Source organism: Carassius gibelio, chromosome A16, assembly GCF_023724105.1.
Source record: "Carassius gibelio isolate Cgi1373 ecotype wild population from Czech Republic chromosome A16, carGib1.2-hapl.c, whole genome shotgun sequence".
NCBI lineage: Eukaryota > Metazoa > Chordata > Actinopteri > Cypriniformes > Cyprinidae > Carassius > Carassius gibelio.
In genome coordinates, this window is record NC_068386.1 from 11,919,118 (window position 1) to 11,941,289 (window position 22,172).

At 37.7% G+C, this 22,172-nt stretch overlaps 1 protein-coding gene across 1 annotated transcript in view; it reads right to left on the bottom strand.

The window, feature by feature from the left end:
• The window catches only part of LOC128031106 (integrin alpha-8), a 57,056-nt gene extending 34,884 nt beyond the window's left edge, over positions 1–22,172 (bottom strand). Inside the window, exons 1-13 of the mRNA XM_052619340.1 lie at positions 21,751–22,172; positions 21,228–21,361; positions 17,122–17,222; positions 16,315–16,438; positions 14,777–14,838; positions 14,321–14,366; positions 12,251–12,376; positions 11,749–11,793; positions 9,679–9,722; positions 8,984–9,040; positions 8,321–8,373; positions 6,702–6,907; positions 1,459–1,650 (exon numbers count right to left, since the gene is read on the bottom strand). Of these exons, the coding sequence (XP_052475300.1) occupies positions 1,459–1,650; positions 6,702–6,907; positions 8,321–8,373; positions 8,984–9,040; positions 9,679–9,722; positions 11,749–11,793; positions 12,251–12,376; positions 14,321–14,366; positions 14,777–14,838; positions 16,315–16,438; positions 17,122–17,222; positions 21,228–21,361; positions 21,751–21,926 (1,366 nt within the window). The 5' untranslated portion in view covers positions 21,927–22,172. The remainder of the gene's footprint in view (positions 1–1,458; positions 1,651–6,701; positions 6,908–8,320; positions 8,374–8,983; positions 9,041–9,678; positions 9,723–11,748; positions 11,794–12,250; positions 12,377–14,320; positions 14,367–14,776; positions 14,839–16,314; positions 16,439–17,121; positions 17,223–21,227; positions 21,362–21,750) is intronic.

The following is a 22,172-nucleotide window of genomic DNA, read 5'->3' on the forward strand; positions in this document are numbered from 1 at the left end:
TTACGTTTGTATGGACACAGTTCCATAACACATCACATTATATAACATATTTGTATTTGAACACTTTAAAAGTTTGTTTTCAGTCATTACAAAGCTGATCCTAAACAATCATGTAAATGCTTTAGTCATACTGAAATTGTACCAGTCAGGTTTTGCAAAGTTGCACCAACCGACCTACTGTACTGTAGAAAATGTGATTGAAGCTTGGCACATACAGTATATATATAAACAATCAGCCTCAATGTTGTGCACTCAGTCCAAAACACAGTGATGAAGTGTGACTTGACTCGGTTACAAACTGTGTTATGTATATATACATATAATGCTAAATGCCAAAGCTGCAGAGTTTGTAATGTTAATCTCTTAATAAAAATGTAAAAAATAAATATTTTGTTAAAATACACCACCAGTAAAAGTTTGGGCTCAGTATGTAATTTTTTTCTTTTTCTTTTTCAATGAACACATAAAATAGATCAAAATGGACATCAAATACATTTGTAATGTTACAAAAGATTTCTATTACAAATAAATGATGGTCTTTTGAAATTATTATTTAGCAAAGAAATAAAAATATTAAATCATAAAAAAATAAATCAACAATATTACAGTTTTACTGTAATACATGAAGCCATGATAGACATAAGACATTTTTTTTAGATCTTGCCGACCACAAACCTTTGAATAGCAATGTAACTGGATATTTTATCAACCTTAAAATTTAATGCCTTACATCAAAAGAATGATTTCCAAATCATATAAACATTTTGCTGAAAATTGTATTTAACTGCTTTAAAGTTATGATATTTTCTTCTCACAGATAGACTTTGGCCTGTTTGTCACACGGCTGAAAGAACCAGAATTGAACCCTTGAAACTTCATCTGGAACCCAGTCAACATCTGCCACACAACAATCTGTCCACCCACACACACACACAGGCTATATATCGCCTGTTCAGTCACCTACAAATATTTATCTTCATAGTCTCAAAATGATCAACTTTAAAAAAAAAGTTCAATAAGATCTGACCTTCTCAGGTAAACTTCAAGTCACTTAGTCTCAATGAAAATGAGCTGAAACATCAGAGAGTGTCGGAAATTACATGGATTTCATCACACTCTGCGGAAGATTGTTTTCAATTAAAACATGATAAATAAACCTTGATAAACATAGTAATGAGGAAAATATGCAGAAAAATATCCCACCATAAAAAGAGACAAAGAAAATCCCAAGAAATGAAAAAGAATGTGTGGAAATACTTGCACACATTTAAAAACCAAAAAAAAAAAAAAAAAATTACCAATTAACTGAGCAACAATATAACCTGTATATCTCGGTCCAGTCTTTCATTCTTCCTACATATAATCTCCCTGGCTTACATCAGTTCCTAAGCATGATTGTCTTAACAGAAACTTGCGTAAACAGAGAGAGTAAGAGACTTAAAGTTTTTCTTTACTCACCAGGGTATTGGTTGTTATCGAGGTCAGAATCTCCTCGCAGGGTGAATCCAAAGCCTGCTGGGATGGCGGATGAGGCCCATTCACCTTTCAGCACTTGAGATGCCTGTAACATCAGCCCAGATTTTTGCCCGTTATAGATGAAGACCCTGCCACCACGATCTTCCCCTGCGAATGGAGCCCCTATTGCCACGTCTGAGTAAGAAAAGGATGGAGAAATTATATTTGATCAATAACAGCATATATAAGATGTACTTCCAATTTGCTAACTATGGAAGCCAGTTTCTTCATCAGAGTCAAAACATTTAATTAATTAAAAATTAGTTCAGAGAAATAAAGTTCCAACTGTGAGTTTTCATATTGTGAGTTACAGGGCCCTATAATACACCCGTCCAGCGCAATGTCGCTTAATTAGCAAATGCATTTGCGACCATTTGTGCATCCATGGGTGTACTGGTCTAAAAAAGAGGTATGTTCAGGTGCATTGCTGGTGCATTGCTATTTTAAGGAGCTGAAAATACACTGCGCCATAGACCAACTCAAACCTGGTCTAAAGTCTGGCGCAATGTTTTTTTCTTTGTTATTTAAAGAGCTTGTTAGTAAAGTCAGGTCCACAACATATGTAATCCCTGCTTATTAAACACAGGGACGCACAGCAGCACACAAACATGGCAAATATGAAAAATTTAAGGATTGCAATGCCTAAGAATTTTTTGTAGGCTCATTAAATATATATATATATATATAAATGCCTACATGGAGTAATGGATAGTCATCGCATGTATCAAATAGAAAAATCTATTTGCTCGCACACGACCAGCTCTGTTTTATTTCGGAGACGCGTTCTGTCTTTGCGCTTGCCAAATTCCGCCATGTAAATAGCAAATCCGTCATGGCATGACTCTGATTGGTTTATTGCACGTAATGCCCAAAAAACACCCATTAATGACTTGAGCAGTACTGCTGGCAGGAGGAACACTTGAACAGATAACCCTATCCCGGAGATTTGTTGGCCATGCAGTATTGGACTTGGACTTGTGTTTGTGCAAGAGTCTGTTATTGTTCTGTAATAGTCCCTCAGTGCCGAAGAGAGAAGAGCGGTCACTCCCTGTGGAGCTTTGTATAAATCATCAGTATTCTTTTCAACATCTCTCGGTTCCTCTCCAACATGTCAAACACTGAAATAATCAATAATAAATCATTAATGACAAAATGGAGCCGATCCAAAAGTATACTGTAGCACTCAGTACTGTATGGAAGCCTGTTTTTATGTTAGAATAAAAACTAAATCCAACTTCATGATGGACTTCATGACTTTATTTATCAAAATCTCTTTTTATCTCTTCATATCTCACAGTTACAACTTCATGTCTTTCCCTATCTCACAAAGTGACTTTGTATATTGCAAATGAGATATTACAAAATAGTTGATATCTCTAAATTAAGACTTTATTTCTGACGATGAAGAAATTATATAACGTTGCAATTTTATATTTCACAATTAGATCTTATAGAGTACTTCACAATTGACACTTTATTTCGCAGAATTGAGACTTTATATCTCAATTGCAACTTTGTCTAAAAATTTTCTCACTGTTTAGACGTTGCATCACATTGCAACTTGATACGTAGCTCACAATTAGGATTTTAAATCTTACAAGTGCGATTTTAAATTTCACGTTGCGGCATTGTCTAACAACTGCAACTTCACAACTCACATTTGCGACTTTGTCTCATGTTGTGACATATCTCACAATTGCAATTATATTTCTCAGAAGTGGGACTCTATATCTTACTTTTTATACATTATTCCCCATAATTGTGACTTTATAGCATAGTTTAGACTTTAAATCTTGTGGGCCCTATTTTAACGATCTAAATGCAAAGTGTAGAGCGCACGGCGCACTCAGGGCGTGTTTTTTATGGACGAAAAAACAGTTGGTGCGCCCTGGCGCAGGGTCTAAATGGGTTGTCCCTATTCTCTTAACCTACATTTGGCCAGCAGCACATGCACACAAGAGGAACACTGAAGAAACAGAGAAATGCTGATGCAGACAGAGATGCCCACTGAAGGGCAGAAAGGTAGAGGAACAGAGCGACTGAGGGGATCTTGAGCAAACAGGCTCTATAAAGATCAATGTCAGGGATATGCAAATAACATTACTTTAGAGCCACTTTTAGAAAATTACCAGGGGCCACTGAATTATCTCATAATAGTAATGATATATGGCTTTCATTTGGTTTAAAAGTGTTCAGTAACAAGCAATCACAGCCATAACTTAATGCATAGCAGCCTCATATATTTATCAAAACAGTGCTGAAGACATTTTATATTTTCACTCAACATAGTCCATGTGAAATACAATGCAACTATGCATCAATGGAACATGAACAGATAGTTTCTTCCTACTAGTTATAGCATGAAATAAACATGAATGAACATCCGAAGCAAAATGTCTGTAAAATGTCTGTTTCTCTCTGCTGTGGCATGCATTTAATTGAGACACAATTCAATGTCTTGTAAAGTGTCATATATATTGTATATACACATCCACCCCAGCATCAAATCAATGTGAAGTCACAAATCCTCAAGACTCTCTACACTACACGCAAGTTGATGGAACAAAATTAGAGCGGTGTACACAGACTTTTTGAATATACAAAGCCCGGTTCACACCAAGAACGATAACTATAAAGATAACTATAAAGATAACGATATTTGCGTCCACACCAGCGAACGATATCGTCTGTTTATTCTGAGCTCACGTGCGTCTGCCGCTTTAAATCCTCGAGCTGGTTACATCAGGATGGATTCTGATTGGATGTCAATGTTTATATCGTTCATCAGCTGGAAAAAAATCGTTCTGAAAATGATTCCAATTGATTTATCGTTATATCTTTATAGTTATCGTGCTTAGTGTGAACGTGCCTTAATGGCGTTTTTGTCTTTTTGTGTCACTTGTTTGTAGTTTAGACATGGAAACTGCAACTGAACCTTTAAAAACAATGATGTTGTTAAGGATAGTTATGTCTGCTGATACTGCCTCACTCTGTAATGAAAATAACTAACAAACTGCAAAGAACTTACAAAAACAAAGTGATAAAAGGATACAGAATAGGGAAAGAGAGAGCCCATGACTAATGACAGATCTTAGATGAATGTGTGCTCATGGAAATCTTTTAAGCTATGCAAACTGTTCTGAGGTAGAAAGGAAATAAAAATTTAATTACACTTAGAAAAATAAAACCATCACCACAAGAAAGCGCTCATTTCCCTCCACTGGACCACCGTGTGTGTATGTGCATGTGCGTCAGCGTATGCAATAATGCTCTGTTTCATTGTTTCTCTTGGGCAAGTTCCTTTCTATAAATATCTGTCGCGTGCTGTTGATGATTCTTGATCATTTCCTTTTCCTGTTTTTTGATAGTGGGCACAGTAGCTGGCACAGTGCCAAAAGACCTCCAGCATTAACAGTCAGACTGTCGACGAAAAACAACAGCATAATATATACGAGAGCAAATTCATTTTGACACTTTACAAGATGCTTAATTATGTGGTTTGGCCTTAATCAACTGCATACATACACTACATTCCATAGTGGAGGGAATCTCAATCTCAATTTTACAGACATAAGAAACCACTGAGTCAAAAATAATAGGCATATATTATAAGTCATGCTCAAAGGCCTAATCTATTTTTCTGGCCCAAATTGAAATATAATTCCAAGTTTATAAACTTATATATAGTTTATAAACTTATATATATATATATTGCAATAATGTCTTAGACTGTTCAGATTACTTTAGGTTTTTGATTTTAACACATTTTTCTTTTTAATATAGTGCACACTTTCTTGTTTCATAAAAAAAAAAAAAAAACCTGAACAAACAAAGCTCAGAGCAAAGCAGCAGAGAGTCGAAAAACAGCAGATGTACAAAAACACACGGAGACACTTGTGACAAGTATCACTTCATCACTCCAGTGCAGCCATATGGCTGGTGTAACAGAGATACAGCGTATGTATCAGATTCATTATGATCATATCAGTTATTGATTTAGTCATTATTCTCCAAAACTCCAAGGCAGCATCATCTCATAATGCTTTATTTTTACATCACCAGAAAAAAATTATCAAGACCCATAAGTAATGCACAAAATAAATTCCTGTGTGTTTTGTTACCATAGGGCCATTTACTTCAAACACACAGACATGTTATATACAATACTCTTATATACAGTCTCTAAGCACACTGGCATTTCATTCAAGTTGTAAAGTCTTATGACAACATGCTTTTGGAAATGAGAGGATCAGGTGGCTTAGATCTCATGTATGGATATCATATCCCCATCTTACTTTCATCCAAATCTTGTGTAATTTTAAAATTACACTGACATATCAGATCATGTTACAGTAACATATGGAGCTAATTCATAGACTGAACGTGGACACACACACACACACACACACACGCACATATACACACAGTGACCATTTACAAAAGAAAACCAGTGTTTCCAACTCAACTCAGTCTGTCTGCAGTGATTGAGATGATCTGTGGCTGATTAGTCTGGTCTGAACTCCACCCATGAACACCTGGTTTCTTTCAGATGCATAAGGAACTCTTTAAAAATTCATAATAAATAGAGAAATGCTGCCATGAAAACAATTTGTTGTGGTCCAGACCGAAACTAAGAGACAGGGCTCAATAATAAGGATTTTTTTTCTGTGTGCCCAAATCAGAATTCTTGATGCTCTGCCAAAACATTCAATTATCTGCCCAAAATTATAAATGTGAATTTACATTCATAATTTATTTTTTAATTTTTTTTACAGTATTTAATATACATTTCTAAACTATTAATTTATTTAAATATGATTTATTGCAGATTTTTCAATCATATACGTTTTTTGCACAATTAATTTATTTTGCAATATTAGTGATTGAATAGCAGCAGAAATATAAACTACACGACCATCCATTGCAGATTCAACAAAATACATACACACAGAACAGAGTGGTTCACACCCAAATCCTCACAGGAAAATGCAGACAAGGGCACCAAATCACTCATTTTACCCTTCCTGTTGGTTAGAACTGTACATTTCAAGTGTGAGATAGAGAGACAGGATATCCTACACGAAACAGGCAAATAGGAAAGGATGTATATGTAACATCTGTCTCACTGAAAAACTCTTGAATCAAGCAACAAAACACCCTAAAAGCGTATTAACACGAACACTTACCCAGATAGCCATCCTGGTTGATATCTCCGAGAGGGGCGATGGCACTTCCATACCGGCCGAACAGGTGTGTTCCAGTGAGTGTGATTGGAGGGGAGAAGAGAAGCACGTCCTCTTGCAGGTACAGGTACACACGGCCCACCTCACGAGGTTTACTCTCAAACTCACGGTCCATGTAGAGTGGAGCTCCAACTAGCACGTCATCTATCCTGTGTGTGCACATAAACTCACAAATTTGACACAAACACCTCAAGGTTTTAAATATTTAGAGACCCATAAGTAACATAAATTGTACATGTATTTGTTCTGAAGATGCTTTACTCGGAAACTGTATGGATGGTTAACAACTGGATAGACCTGCAGCTTTATAGTGCATGTTTGAAGTCAAAAAATCATAAATGGACATCACCCTTGAGGTTACAAGACAGCAATATTTGCAAGGAAGTGCACCAATGAACCATTGTAAAATATGAGCCATCAGAGAAGACAAAGACAAGCCAGCGCATGACAGTATCATGGCGGAGGATAAAGTATATATCTCATAAATGCTGATAATACAAAACAGAGACATTTTGCTTGGAGATATGGATTTAGGAGTGTGTCTTGGACTGCACGAGGACCGATGGATGGATACCAAACCGTTCCTACAGTTTGGAACGGGGCATTCTAAGAATAACCTGGACTACAGTAAAACCAACAAGGATGGTGGCAAGATTCCATGATAAAATGGAGTGAAACATTGTAGAAAAATTCACATTTGTACTTCTCAGGCTTGTTAGGTCTAAGGTAACAGATATAACCAAGTTAAGTTATTTGATACCTAAAAATAAATCACTGTGATTTAGACATTTCAGCATTTAAAAAGAACAAAAATGATACATTGATTTCAACAGTAAAGACCGATTGGCCCTGTTTCCATCAAATGAACCATTTCAACCGCTATAAGTATAATGAGCTGTAATTCGCTCTGTACGTTGGTCAATGCTGGTGGATCATTTAACCGTTTTTTCTTTGTGTGTACTGCTGTTTTACTGTCTATTCAACTATGTACAGTTGGTAAGTAAGCCTTTCAGTTAATGGCATAAACACATGTCAGCATTTCAGACATAAGAGAAGGAGCTTTGGCGCTGATGTGTCAGCAAAGTTTTGTATCCTCATAAGACCAAATTAGAAACAAATTTTATGCATATCAAATTCCCCCCTGGACGATGTTAGCATTTATATAAGGGTCAAGTAAACCAGAGCTTAAAGCATGAGTCTAAATAAGCCAAACCCCATATAAAACCACATGGTCCTATTTATATAATTTATATGGTCCTATTTAGTTCTGAATACTCCTTGTACTGTAACTAAATACAGCATGAGCTGGTAAATTAAATTAGCTCAACACAAATAATGTGGGCCGATAAGAAAGCCTTGTTTCAATGAAGACAGACCGTGAGGAACACCTACAGTACTATGACAATAAAATGTTATTTTTGACTTGCCTCACATGGGGGGACAAACTTAGATTTTATAAGAATGAACTTAATGTAGACAGACTTAATCATTTACCACCACATCTTGCATGGAACAACCATTTTGCGACATGTCATTGGACATTAATTTTCATGTTGACTTACCCATCTCCGTTTAGATCAGTCACTGCAACAGTGTATCCAAAATAAGAGGCCATCTGCAAAAAATAAAAATTAAAATTAAATCATATGATAAATAGAAATGTAACATGAAAGAGAGAAATGGGAGACATTTCTTAGACAAATATCTTCTGCTGCATTAGAATGCAGTTAAAGATGCGTCTCATTCAAAAACTTCCTGGAGTACAATGTAGTCAAGGCGTAAATATATATATATATATATATATATATATATATATATATATATATATATATATATATATATATATATTTAACATTGTGCTTTTATTGGCTGTGGAAGGCAAAACTCAAAAGAGTAACAATAATCATTAAAAATAAATGTTTGTATACAATTTCTATTGATTATGGCAGCATTTAATTTATTAAATGTTCACATGTAACCAGATGTGCAGTGCAGTCACACTACACACTTTCACACCCTGATTTTAGCTTTCTGGCTTACGATGGAGGAGCAATCATATACGATTATAATAAAGTATGTTAGAATGTGACTATCTGCTGCATTCTTAGAACTCAGAACTGACCCACAACTCCCGCAATTAATCCATAGTGAATAAATAACACGTTTAGAAAAAGTTTAAAAACTAAACAGAAACCAGACGCTCCAAAGGTTGGACAGTCACTCACCTGCTCCCCAGTAAAATTCTGAATAAATGTCAGGTTTGTTGTGTTGATTACAGCCACCTACAAAAAGAGAAAAATCCAATCATGAAACACAGTTTCCATTCACGACAGTCATGATTCTGATGTATCTGACCACACGCCTGTCCTCTACTCCAAACCAGAGGGATTTTCTTCATGTTTCATGCATTTAGCACTCTAATAATTACATCTAGAATAAACTTAGTGGATGTTTTATGGCGGCACATATGACTGAGATCCTAAATCATACAAAGCCACATATGGCTAATACCCAAGAATATAAAAAACAACCCAAATTCACTGTCTGCTGCACAAACCACCCATCCAGCTGAATAGGATTCTGTTTAATTGAGGGCCAAAGGGGACACCCCTGTGTCCTAGATGCTTCAACCCTAATTGGGAATTCCTTCTAGAGACTTCAAATCACATCCAGATGAGAAACTGACATCCACTTCCACAAGTGACTCAGAGGTTTTACTTGAACCCGAATAACAGTCTCTACAAAACATACAGCCTTTACTTGTTTATTTGAATAAACAAATGTTTCAGTTTTAGTACAAATGTGGACTAACCTCTCAAATGTTTCTCACATTCTTCCTTCCCCCTTGACCCTTACTACTGACCTTTGATTCCATAACCATGACAGAAACACAGGAAACAAATTAGGACTGTATACTTACATAACCAAAGTTGTGTGCCCCTCGAGGTACCCCTGCTACCAGTTCTGCATAGAGCACATAAGAAAGTCATTCAGTAAACATACCTGATATATTAACATATGTGTCAGCAGGTTTATATTTTTTAGACTTGCTGAGTTTGAAGAAACAAATGATGTGCTTCAGCACCCAACAATAATAAAACACACTTTTCTTGTTTTGAGAAGTGTGTATGAGTGAACGTTTTCCCACTGACAACCACTTATCTAGTGCATCTCAGGCAAAACAGTGAGGTGAGATGTGTGAGTGTTGTTAATCTTTTCTCTGTCAGCACCGTGTCAGTCACTCATTTATTATAAATATTCAGGAGAGAGAGGAGAAAGACACATAGTGGAGGAGACGGAGGCTGTCTGAGGTCTGATGGATGATCTTGGAGATAGTCATGTGGAGGGAGAGTTTGTGGCTGTCTGTCGGATCTGTCCCACCCACTGAGATCGGAGTGGGACCATTCAAAAGTCTGCCTCATTTCGACCTCGAAATCTCCCTGACTCCCAGGGACCCATCACAGCCGGCTCGTCCTCGACCCTTCCCCCCACCACCTCAAATCTCCCGCCTTCCTTGACCGCAGCAAAAGCCCGTTTATGAAACTCTAACAAAAAGAGATCAGCATGTCTCTTCTCTCTGTATTCACCACTAATCCAGACCAGATAGACCATATGTCTGAGAAAGACAGAGAAAAAAATTCTGGGAAGAATGAACTGAAACCGCTGATAACGTTGATTATTTGTGCATGCTGTCTGCATTGTTTTAAAGTCTGATTCGCTAAAGGAATTGGTCAAATCAAGTAACAGAGCACATGTACTGTACCCCCCAAAATGATTCAACCCCCCCCCTCCCTATTTTGCATGTCAGTTTTGAGTGCTAACTTGTGGATGGCACTGCAGACTACTGCAATCTGCCATAGTTCATGATCATCATATGATGAATTATTGTGGCCATGATCAATACACTGTAAAAAATGTTGTCATTTTTACAGAAATAGACTAAATATTCTGCAAAACCTGGGGGAAAATAGTTTCCTATTAACATCACATAATAGTAAAATTTGGAAGTAAAATCTTTAAATTACAGCACCATCTACAGTACAATCTATGGTGAATAACAGTAAAATGACAGACGTCCCTGTGAGACGAATCGCATGATTATATATTATTTAAATAATTTAGTTTCTTCCTATTTGTACATTGTACATAAGCAGCTTTACGTAAAATCATGATGTCAATGTTAATATCTTATACTCACATTTAGCAGATTAGAGCTGGGGATATAATATGATATGTAGCTGATATTATTGCATTACTTAATGTTTGTTGCATTGTTTTAGTGTCATATGTGTTTCCATGATGGCGTTTTGTCTTTGTGTGGATCACCTTGTGCAAGTACTGTATAAAAGAATAATTTAAAAGCAAGTATGGCCATGGACATGCCACTTGCAATGTGCACTCTATTATATGGCATAATAATTCCCACAAGATTTATTTTAGTCTGTAAAAGCTGAATTGTAGGGAGTTGGTAAATAAGATGCAGGAGTTTGTAGAACGGTATACTGTCTGATGGATAGGTATGCTAATGATTGCTTATGAGTCGATGTGGGCGCACACGTGTGTGTTAGAGAGGAATGACAGACTGCAGATGGGCTGATTTTCACTGGGTGGCATGTCAGGGACAGAATATTTCAAGTACTTTGTAGTTATTGTCGGAGGCTGAAGGGTCCGATCAAAGCTCAGTAAGCAACAAATCCACACAACAACCACACATAGAGACAGAGCTCTCTCTCTCTGTCTGTCTCTCTCTCTCATGCTCTCACATTCATACACAAACTCTACAAAAGATGCAAAGCTTTGTTTATGTGTCTGAGATAGAGTTCTGCTGCATTACAACATGAGACAAACCGGCCAAGATAATATTTTGATGAATTTGTTCACACATACAGTACTAAACTACACTGGAGCCCATTTAGACATTTTTTCAAAATATCTTCTTTGTGTCATGCAGGGACCCATTCACATATATATAAGGTGTAAAAGTTCTTACCTTGTTCTAAATCACCTGTAAACTCTCCTACTGCTACAGAGTAACCTACCAGACACAGAGAGAGAAAATTAAAAAAAGAACTGCGAAATCAGTTATCGGAATAGTTGATGCAGCTAACCAAAGTGGGTCAGTTTAAAAATGAACTTGTCACTTTATGATTGATTGCATTATTATTATGACAGAGCAGCTGTGATGATGATTACAGCATACGAGGGAAAATTCTCATAGGATATACAAGTGTGTATTTAAGAAATATTTGTGTGTGTGTGTATGTGTGTTTTGAGGTCTGCAGTTCCAGATGGAAATGTTATCAGTAGGCACAGACTCTGCACTGAGCTCGGCAAGCTGAGCAGAGAGTCAAGGTTATCTCAAAAGCATTCATGTGCGCATGTGTTTATTAAATTGACTGAGGGCAGGTCCTCTGACCTATAAATAGGGCCCCAAAGAAAACCGCTGGTGCCCCGTAAAGCATCTTTCAAAGGCAAACACACACGTCTCTTACCTAGGTAACTGTCATCATATGTGTCTGATGCAGCCACAGTCTGCTTCTCTCCCTGAACTTTGCGCAGAATAGTTTTCAGGGAATAGCCGTTCAATATTTCTGCAACTCCTGCAGTGATCACTTGACCTAAACACACACAAGTACACATTAGTTTCCACATAGGCCTACTGATTTTGTTTCAGTGTGTGTTGTTATGCATCACAGACATTGTACAATTGTGGTGGGAGATGTCGTTACATATTTTTGGATGGCAAAACAAACTGTAAAGTACACAATTCCTTTAGAAATCGTATGCAATCAAATATCTGGAATAAAAACAGCAATAACATTTTTTTGTGTGTGTAGGTAAAATAATTATAGGCTAAGTTTCTACATTTTTTCAACTGAACATATCTTATAGCATAGATATGATATAGGATTGATAAGTTTAATGTTTTTAATATTTTCAAAGCGAAATATGACTTCTATTGTAGAACGACCCATTAATTGATGACTTGAACCATGGATGGAAGCTTAATTCTAAACAGGCACAAAGACACCAAAATGAAAACATTCACAACTTCTTTCCAAAAGTGTCAAAAACTGCCCACATTCAGATTTGTAATTCTACAACTATCTACTTTACATAAGCAGTGAGGAAAATAACATGGATGCAAGTTCTCATATTAAGATCTGAAATGATGAAAGAAAGAATGTGAAAGAGAGTGAAAGGAATGTCCTCGATTTTTGTTGTTCAAGTTCAATAAAAACATCACTCTCTTTTACTACTAGGATACAGCCTGACCTGAACCCAAACCATTAATCTCTCTTAATGTGTGTGTTTAGCGGTGTGTCTGTCTATTCATTTGCATTTGTTGTGTAGACACGACACAACATGTGGTTCTTTTTCCCCTCACAGAAATCTGTTGTTTTTTTCCTCCAAAAAAAATATGAAAGGCAAAGGTTAAGATGGACTGAGCGTGAGAAAAGAGGAGAGGAGAGAAAGCGAGAGGTAGGTCATAACTTCTAATGCATCTGTATTTGTCCACTGCATGAAGTATTTGACAGAGAGAGAGACCCTGTTTCAGGGTCAAACATCCATTCTCCACATTTTTTTGGAGATTTTTAGGAGGAGCAATGTCCTCTTTCAGTCACTTTATGTCACTTTTCAGGTCATTCAAGATTGGTGGAATAAACACTAATTATAAAAATAATTTATAAAATAATATATATTTTTTTAAAGATGCTGCACTAACAAAAATGGCTAATTAAGTAATTAAGTAAAATTCAGAATTTAAACATTTAATGCAAATTAATTAGATATTTTATGCAAAATTTGCTCTAAATTCAATTACTTGTAAAAAGGTGCATTGATAAAGCTAAACAGATTTTCAACTAAACTAAACAATTTTCCTTATGAGATGTGTCGATGCAGACAGTCTCAAAATGGCCAAACATTTGCTGTTTTATTTATCCCTAACATAAACACAGCTAAACATACGCAGGTGTACAGATTTCCGCATTCTCTTTAAATGCATTTCATTGCCAATTGTGCAGAACGTATGCTTCAGGCTAAAAGTGAGGAAGTGCAGGCGTTCATTAACCTGCTTTCACTGGAGATTACAGGCGATGATTACAGCTCTAATGGTGAGCCAACTTTAAAGCCACTGACAAGAAAGTGCAACTCATTGACTTCTCTCTGTCTTGTATTATCACAACCACTATCACTGACCCATCTGTGATGAGTGAACCATGGCAGAACACTTCACTGAGGAGTAAATGCTGAGCTCTGATTGGCTGAACAGACTCAGCAATGGTAGCACTAACACACTGAGATAATCCCTGATTATTTTGGTAGTGAGATGTGTCATGGGAGGTGACGTGTCATCCTTCTGAGTGTCTGTTATTCTGCTCTGGAGGTGGAGGAAGGGTCAGCCTGGTCAGTTTGTTGGATGGAACCGAGATTCTTGGGGTCCTGTGAGACTTGGAGTCTGGGATGTGAGAGACTTGTATCTGCCAATCCCACTCAAAGAGACTCTGTAGAAGGATGGAATGATGGAAAAGACAAAATAACGAGGAGAAGTGTGTTACCTTGCCAGTAGAAACTCCCTGGCCCTCCCACAACCAGAGTCCCTTCCTGAGAGATGGAGAAACAACAAGTGAGGAAATGGGAGAGAAGGCAGAAATGAGAACACAGGCCTCAAAAATGTGTTAGTGTTTATTTCTGTGTCTTTGCTTGTACATTATGAAAAGGATTATGGAGAAAGACTTACAAGAAACTGATGAGTACTGATTAATTTAGACACGAGAGTGAGTATAAGTAGAGATACAATAAATAAGGCATGAAAATAAAGGAATCAGCCCTCTTCCTGATTAAATGAAGGGTCAAAGTGGTGCATAAAAAGCAGGGTCTAAAAGTAATTTTTCAATTTAAAACTTGAATTGAACATATTTTTTGAACATAAAAACAGGACAACACATAACACAGAAGTGTGTAATGATAAAGATGAAACACAAAAGACAGGGTTTAGGAGGGAGGTTTGATACCTTAGTGAAATCAACACTGAAGCCTGCCTGGCAGAAGCCCTGGCCCTCGGGGTCCGGGTTATCTACAAATATCAGAGCAACTTCAGTATTACAAACCATTAAAGACAAATTTGTAAAGTATTTATGTAAATGGATGATGTGATGCAATGGATAATGTGATACAAAGGACAATTTGATGCATGTTTTGGCACCTATGGCCCTAACCCTATATTTAATCCCATCCCAACCAAGACCAACCCCTAAATCAGAAGACGACTGGTTAATAAGAATGATGCTCAAACCCCAAGCCTTGGAGGACAGGAATGTTGTTCCATTAACACTGTCATGTGTGTAATTGCTACAATGTGACGTACAGTAGGTGGGGAGGGTTAATGAGGCAGAACATCACTTCCAAATCACTTCCAAAACCCCTGTTCTTGTCATATTCTCTAAAAATACAGTAAACTCTCTCTCTCTCTTTCCATCCCTGTTTCTCTTCTTTAACTCCTCTGCCAGACTTCACTTAGTATGTAATTTCTCACATTTTTTTCAATACTACTTCTTTGCAAAATAATAAGTATACATGCATACATGAGTGTGCACTGCAGGGTGAACACAAGCTGCGTTATATCAACATGGAACATCTCTGCCCTGAGTCTTGGGAGGGACTCCTAGCTGAGCTGCCAGGGGGACGGCTGGCATTTCAAATTGTTTGACAAAGAATGAGGAAAGTACTTCGCAGTCATTATTGCCTCATGTGACACATAATAATTTCCCCTCAGAACGCATAAGCCATAATTATCATCATTAATATACTGTACCACTTCACTCTACACTAACTGTTAATGCACACTGTCTCAGTATGTGTATGTGCGTGCTATATTCATTTAAGGGAATGTGTGTCTGATATGATGGCAAGAAAAAAAAAAGAGTACATTTACCAACTACCATAACTGTGAATGAGACTTTAAAGTACAGGAAATGCCATTCAAGTAAACATGCGAGTTTCCCCTTTGATCTTTGTTTACAGCAGGGCATATAATTGCAATGGCAACTGGCACAACAGGGCAGCCCTAGCAGCAGACAAATCTGTGATTCTGTTTGTAAAGGAGAGCTGGCACGACTACTCATTTTTGCTCGTCGACTAGTCATCCAATAAATTGTCAAATAGTTATATGTAACCATATTAACTTTGGTAAAGCTTAAAAACATCCTTTTAAATTTGCAAGTAGTGCTCACTGTGCATGCTCACTGGTCCTGTGTCACTGTTGGTTTGTTTCTTTGTGTGTGCGTGTGTTTGTGTGTATGTGTGTAGTATACATCCAGACTAAATGTAGGGGGAATAAATGTTTTTAGGAAACAAGCGATTAAATAATACAGAATGAAATGTTTGGAAAATCAAAAAAATGCAGAATGTTTTGTGTAAGGGGTAGGTTTATGGGTAGGGGTAGTGTAAGGGGATAGAAAATACAGTTTGTACAGTAAAAAACAAATGTCTCCATAATGATAGGAATACCTGTGTGTGTGTGTGTGTGTGTGTGTGTGTGTGATATACTCACTGGTTCGACATGGTGAATATTCAGCATAGGCACTAAAGTTCTGGACAGCCACATAACAAGTTCCCACTGGATCCATCTCACTGCTGACCTTCACTGTCCTCCAGTGATAGAGGGGTGCACAAGCCTACAGAAACACACAACCACCATGTTACTGTAAATAACAGCACTGATAGGTATAGATCGGAGAAAAAGACACTCTTTAGGACTGAGCTGGAGATGAAAAAAAAAACTATCTTCTATAATTTTCTGAATAAAGGCATTTGAAAGAGCAAAATGTTTCCATATTTGATTGTTTGGAGAACAACGGTCACATTTGGAAACCATGCCTTCCCTCATGTAATAACTCTTATTCTTTCAAACATCAGTAGTTCTCCATCTTGCATGGTCAACCTCAAATCAACATTTTCCAAAACCCCCTCAGTAACTCGACAGAGCCACATTTCCCAACATCGAAACATTTCTCCAAAACAACACTCCCATACATTCATGAATGAAACTCTGATTCTGGCTTTCATGCATTGTGGCACCGCGTTGTTTAAATAGCAAATGTATTTACACCTATTTGTGCACCCATAGGCGTGCTGGTCTGAAAAAGAGGTGTGTTCAGGTGCATTGTTGGCATGTTGCTATTTTGAGGAACTGAAAATGGCCTGATCTGCACCCTGAGTGCACCTGTGGCGTGCACTTTTAACCATGCATTTAGATTGTTAAAATAGGGCCCTAAAACTAACACACAGATGCATGCATCCAGCATGAAGATGACTGTAAATGGGCTTTAACTGGATTATGATTCCGAGCATCACTTACCACCACTTTGCCTTTGTGGGTCCTGACTGTGGCTCCAAACCACTGATGGGATTTAAATTCTAGAGGCTCCCGTGTCCCGTTCACTTTAACCATTCGGTTATCTGGACAAGAGAGAGTGGAAAAATGAAAGTTACAGAAAAACAGAGTGGGACTTCATTATATAATAAACGTTACACTTTGTGAACACTTGTGCCAATATACTCATTTTGGAACAACATGAAACAGCAAATTAGGTTTCAAATGAGTCTGAGTGTGTTCAATTATGTGAAGGCACATCTACAGGGGGTTGTTTTACTCTCAGAGTGTGTACTCACAGCTACATGATTCTGTGGCTCTGTGTCTACAGGGGTTCTGTGTGATCCAGAAAAGATCTCGCTACAGCTGGGCCTGTTTAGAGCTCCATAAGGTACAGTCTACACCTCATAAAAACACATCAACTCTAATCCTTCTCTGCTTTGGGACTTTGTGGCCTATGGTTAGAGATGTGGAGTTCGAGCCTCGGGCCAGCAGGAATTGTAAGTGGGGGGAGTGAATGTACAGTTCTCTCTCCACCTTCTCGATCCCCTGGAGAGCGAGCGCCCAGGGAGTTCTCTCTCCCCGCGCGCCGCAGCAGAAATGGCTGCCCACTGCTCCGAGTGTGTGTGTGTGTTCACTGCTGTGTGTGTGCACTTTGGATGGGTTAAATGCAGAGCACGAATTCCGAGTATGGGTCACCATACTTGACTGTAGATGGGATCATGAGTTGCCTTTTTTATATATAATGTTGTACTGTTCTCTGAAGTCCACTTATAACTGTATCAAAAGTTTTACATAAAAAAAAACAAAAACAAAAAACATAAGAGTTTAGAAGTAATATGCTATTTTCCTACTTTGACCCCCCATTAAAATAGGCATGGCGGATTATAGACTCGGAAGTAAATGCACAGTGCTATGATTGGCTAACAATTATGGATATTTGACTGCCTACATCATTCACAGATGGACGCTGCTGAGATTTAGGCTAAAAATACACAAATACTCAGTACGTATCAAACAATATGTAATAACAAACAAAGCAATAGTGAAATATGAATTCAATATAACTTAAAATAAAGTATGAAATACACCAAAAATACAGGACATCCTGCATGAATGAACACATGTTCTACACTGAAATGCAAGGTCAGACTCACAATATAAAAACACAGCAGGGCATCATTTGGTGCTTTAAAACATCTGTTTCATTTTTGGATTCAAAACACATGCTTGCCATTTTTCTTTTCATTAAATGCATTGACATAAATTTGCTGTAAATGATTCCTCATGTAATGAATGAAAGCTCCTATAATGGTAACAACTGTGATCTTTGCAAACGAAAGTGACCTGTGCTGCTAAACAGTCCGGACTTACACATTCACTCATTTCTAATAACAAATATGTATGTGTATGTATGTATATATATATATATATATATATATATATATATATATATAGCAGTTGGGGGTTCGATGCCTTGCTCAAGGACATCTCAGTCATGGTATTGCCGGGCCGAGATTTGAACCCACAACCCTAGGGTCAGGAGTCAAACTCTCTAACCACTAGGCCACGACTTCCCCAAAGTTGTACATGTATGTGTATGAGGTACATATTTACCTTAAATCTGTGTAATGTATCTAAAAATCCTTGGTAACAGCTAGAGATAGTGTGTGTGTGTGTGTGTGTGTGTGTGGGCATGTTTTTGTGACATATCAGGAACATATACACAACTTTGTATAATGACATGGGTATGACACAGGTATTACAAGGAGAGGGCGACTTATGAGGACATAACCCATGTCCCCATTTTTCAAAACGCTTATAAATCATACAGAATGAGGTTTTTTTGAGAAAGTAAAAATGCACAAAGTTTCCTGTGAGGGTTAGGGTTAGGGGTAGGGTTGGTGAAGGGCGATAGAATATACAGTTTCTACATTATAAAAACCATTACGCCTATGGGATGTCCCCACTTTTCACAAAAACAAACATGTGTGTGTGTGTGTGCGCGCGTGTTTGTGTGTGTGTGTGTGTGCGTGCGCGCGAGAGAGAGAATTGTGTGAAAACTTGCAAGGCAAGGTCCATTGGTATGTGATCCTGTCCGCTGTATCTAATGAATTTACTCTTCTCAGTAAGGACTGCATTAGTCACACACAAACAGGCTGTCATCAGAAACATCAGTCGCACACACACGTGCCATGCCCCCCATGGAGAGCTCTGAGGGCCACAGTGGGAAGAGCCCATGGGATCAAATGTGTTAAAAACTATGTGACTAATGAATCTAGAAACGTGTGTGTTTGGTGTAGATGCTCTTGCTGAGTAAGTGCTGGAAACGCAGGACATGTTTTCCCAGACACTAACAAAGAACAGACATCGCTTCTGTCCTCCCTCGTCAGAGTTTGGTCTCTTTCCTTATTTCCCTTGTGTTCACAGCTCTTTTAAGTCTCTCTCTCACACATATCTCTCTCTGCCTCTCTCACCTCATCACTATCAGGACCCTTTTAAAACCAGCCATCTGAACCAGAACACATCTGCTTTCATCTCCAAAAGATTATCTTCAATGTCAATTCTTCACGCACATGTCAGTACTTCATCTACAAATGGTGATTCTCACTGGCTCAACTACAAATGGCTGATGGCAAACAGGGTTTCTTCCTCAAAATAAATAAGCAAAAACTGTTGACAAAACAATAATGAAATAATTGTAAAATAAATTATAATAATGACAATTAATAATAAACAATCTATCCTATAAATACTAATACTAATATAATCTAATAATAATACCATCGCATTTTTATTTCAGTATTAGTTGTTCCAAAGCCATGCAAACAAATTATTATATCCATTTAGGTTTTTTAATGTTATAGACAGATTATATGCAGATTTTACAATAAATCAGTTCATTCCGATTCCTCTTTCTTTTAGCTGAAGAAGTATGTTTTTTAAAAAAAAAAATTCCATTAAAAAGAAGCGGTTCGTAAAAGTGATTTGTTTGTGTACCCGAATGCACTGTTCGAGCTGTTATTAATTCGGAAATTTAATCACACTGTTCAAGTTTTAGCTGTATTTGATTCACTAAAACGAACCGGCTCATTCGAGTCGTTTGTTTGATAATCGGACTAAATTGTTCGCTCTTTACGTATAATTATGTGGCTCGTTAGAGTCATTCTTTCGAGAATCAGACAGCACTGGCCGCGTGGTTGGCTATTTAAGAGGTCATGTAATAGCCTGTTCTGATAAGAGCCTACTTTATAACCAAGAACAGTACATAAATACTGCGATCAAAGCTCCCTCTAGACTGAGAAAGCTATGGATAACACCACGAAACTCTGACGAAACATCAGCGGCAGCGCTCAAATTCAGCTGCATCCAGGTCTGTGTCCAGTCCACGCCGCGTTTCAGAGTCCAAACACGACCACTGCATTTACTGGCAAGCTATGGCTCCTAAAAATTGTGCAATAAAGACTCCTGCAATTTCCGTTCCAGGTGACAAAATCGATCCAAATGTGATGGTTTTCTTACTCTCGAAAGCAAACTTTCCTTTTTCTGGCACATCAAGTTTAAATCCACAGACATCCCTTTTTCCCTCGTTGAATGAATTAGACGACACAGACAGCAGAAATATTGTGGGACACGGTGAACAAATAAATTTAAATGTAAAGATAAAATGTTATGTCGATCTAAATAACAGACGCGCGTAACGGGCGTCTAAATCAGGCTACGGCAGATTCATTACGCGCCTGTCCCTGGTAATTAGCTACTCCGCTCCTGAAATTTTAAACCAAACCATATGCGGTCAAATTAACTCTTTCATGGATGTGGGTTTTGATCTTTTTATTGGAGGAACAGGAATTTATAAAGGATACTCTAAAATGTTGCTTTTGATATGTGTTAGTAAATAAGATAAAGAAACAACATAGCATGTGTTTCTGAATAATTTTGCGCATTATTTTACATGTAAGAGTTTAAATTCAATAGCTACAGTAATTTAATGAAGTGTATTAATTTCTGAAAGGGGTTAATTGTTCTAAAATAAATTGTTCTGAACATTCTGGATTAGTTGACAGGTTCTAAATCATGAGGTTACCTACTTGCTTTATCAAAGGGGATCTGGCGGCAGGAGTCTGGGTCTGTTGCCGGCCAGGGGCAGTAGTACACCGCTCCTCCCTCCACAATCCCTGGCTGAGAGGTGTTCGCTTTAGGAGCCCCAACCAGCACCGACATGCTGGAGAGAGAAAAGCATAAATCTACACACAACATCTTACTGGATCAAAGGAATGCATTTACAAGTGACAAAATGAACCCCAACAAAGTAATTCAAATTTGAGTTAGACTATTTTAGTTCAGCTTTCCAGTTACATGCCTGCTTCGATATTAAGCTGAGGCGTCTGAGTTAACTGGTCCATACTGGTGGTGCTGAAAAGGTTTTGGCATAAGAAGCTGCGTCAAAAGTTTCGAACATTGCAGGCATAACCAAACTAAGTTTGTTTCTGATAAAATTGTTATTAGGAAAGATGCTTGTCTTTGGGAGCTTGTCAGTTTTATAAAAACAAGAAAAAAGAAATGTATTATATATTCATTATAGGCTATGTTATATAATTATTTATCACTTACGCGTTTCTATCCTGTGTTGGGTGGTAAAAGTCCAGTGAGTATCCAAAGTAACTTCCCTCTGGTCCATTGTAAACCGTTGGCTTTTCCAAATCTAGGTTGAAAGCAGCAGCTTCGCATAAAACTGAAAATATGAGCAAACCCCGACGAAAACACACGCGGAAAACACAAGGGTGCATGGCGTCAGCCCGGTGCCTCCAAATGTAATCCAAATGTTTTGATTAAAGATGTGCAGACAGAACGTAAGGTATGTCCGTGTTCAGCTGTCAGAAACTGAGTGCGCGCTCCATGCGTCTTTCTCTCCGCGAGCTCTCTACGTACTAAACATTCAAATGAACTGCACACGAGACCTGACTCCTGCACCACATCACACAGCATCCGGCCAACTCCTTTTATGGAAAAACACACACACGATATGCAAACCA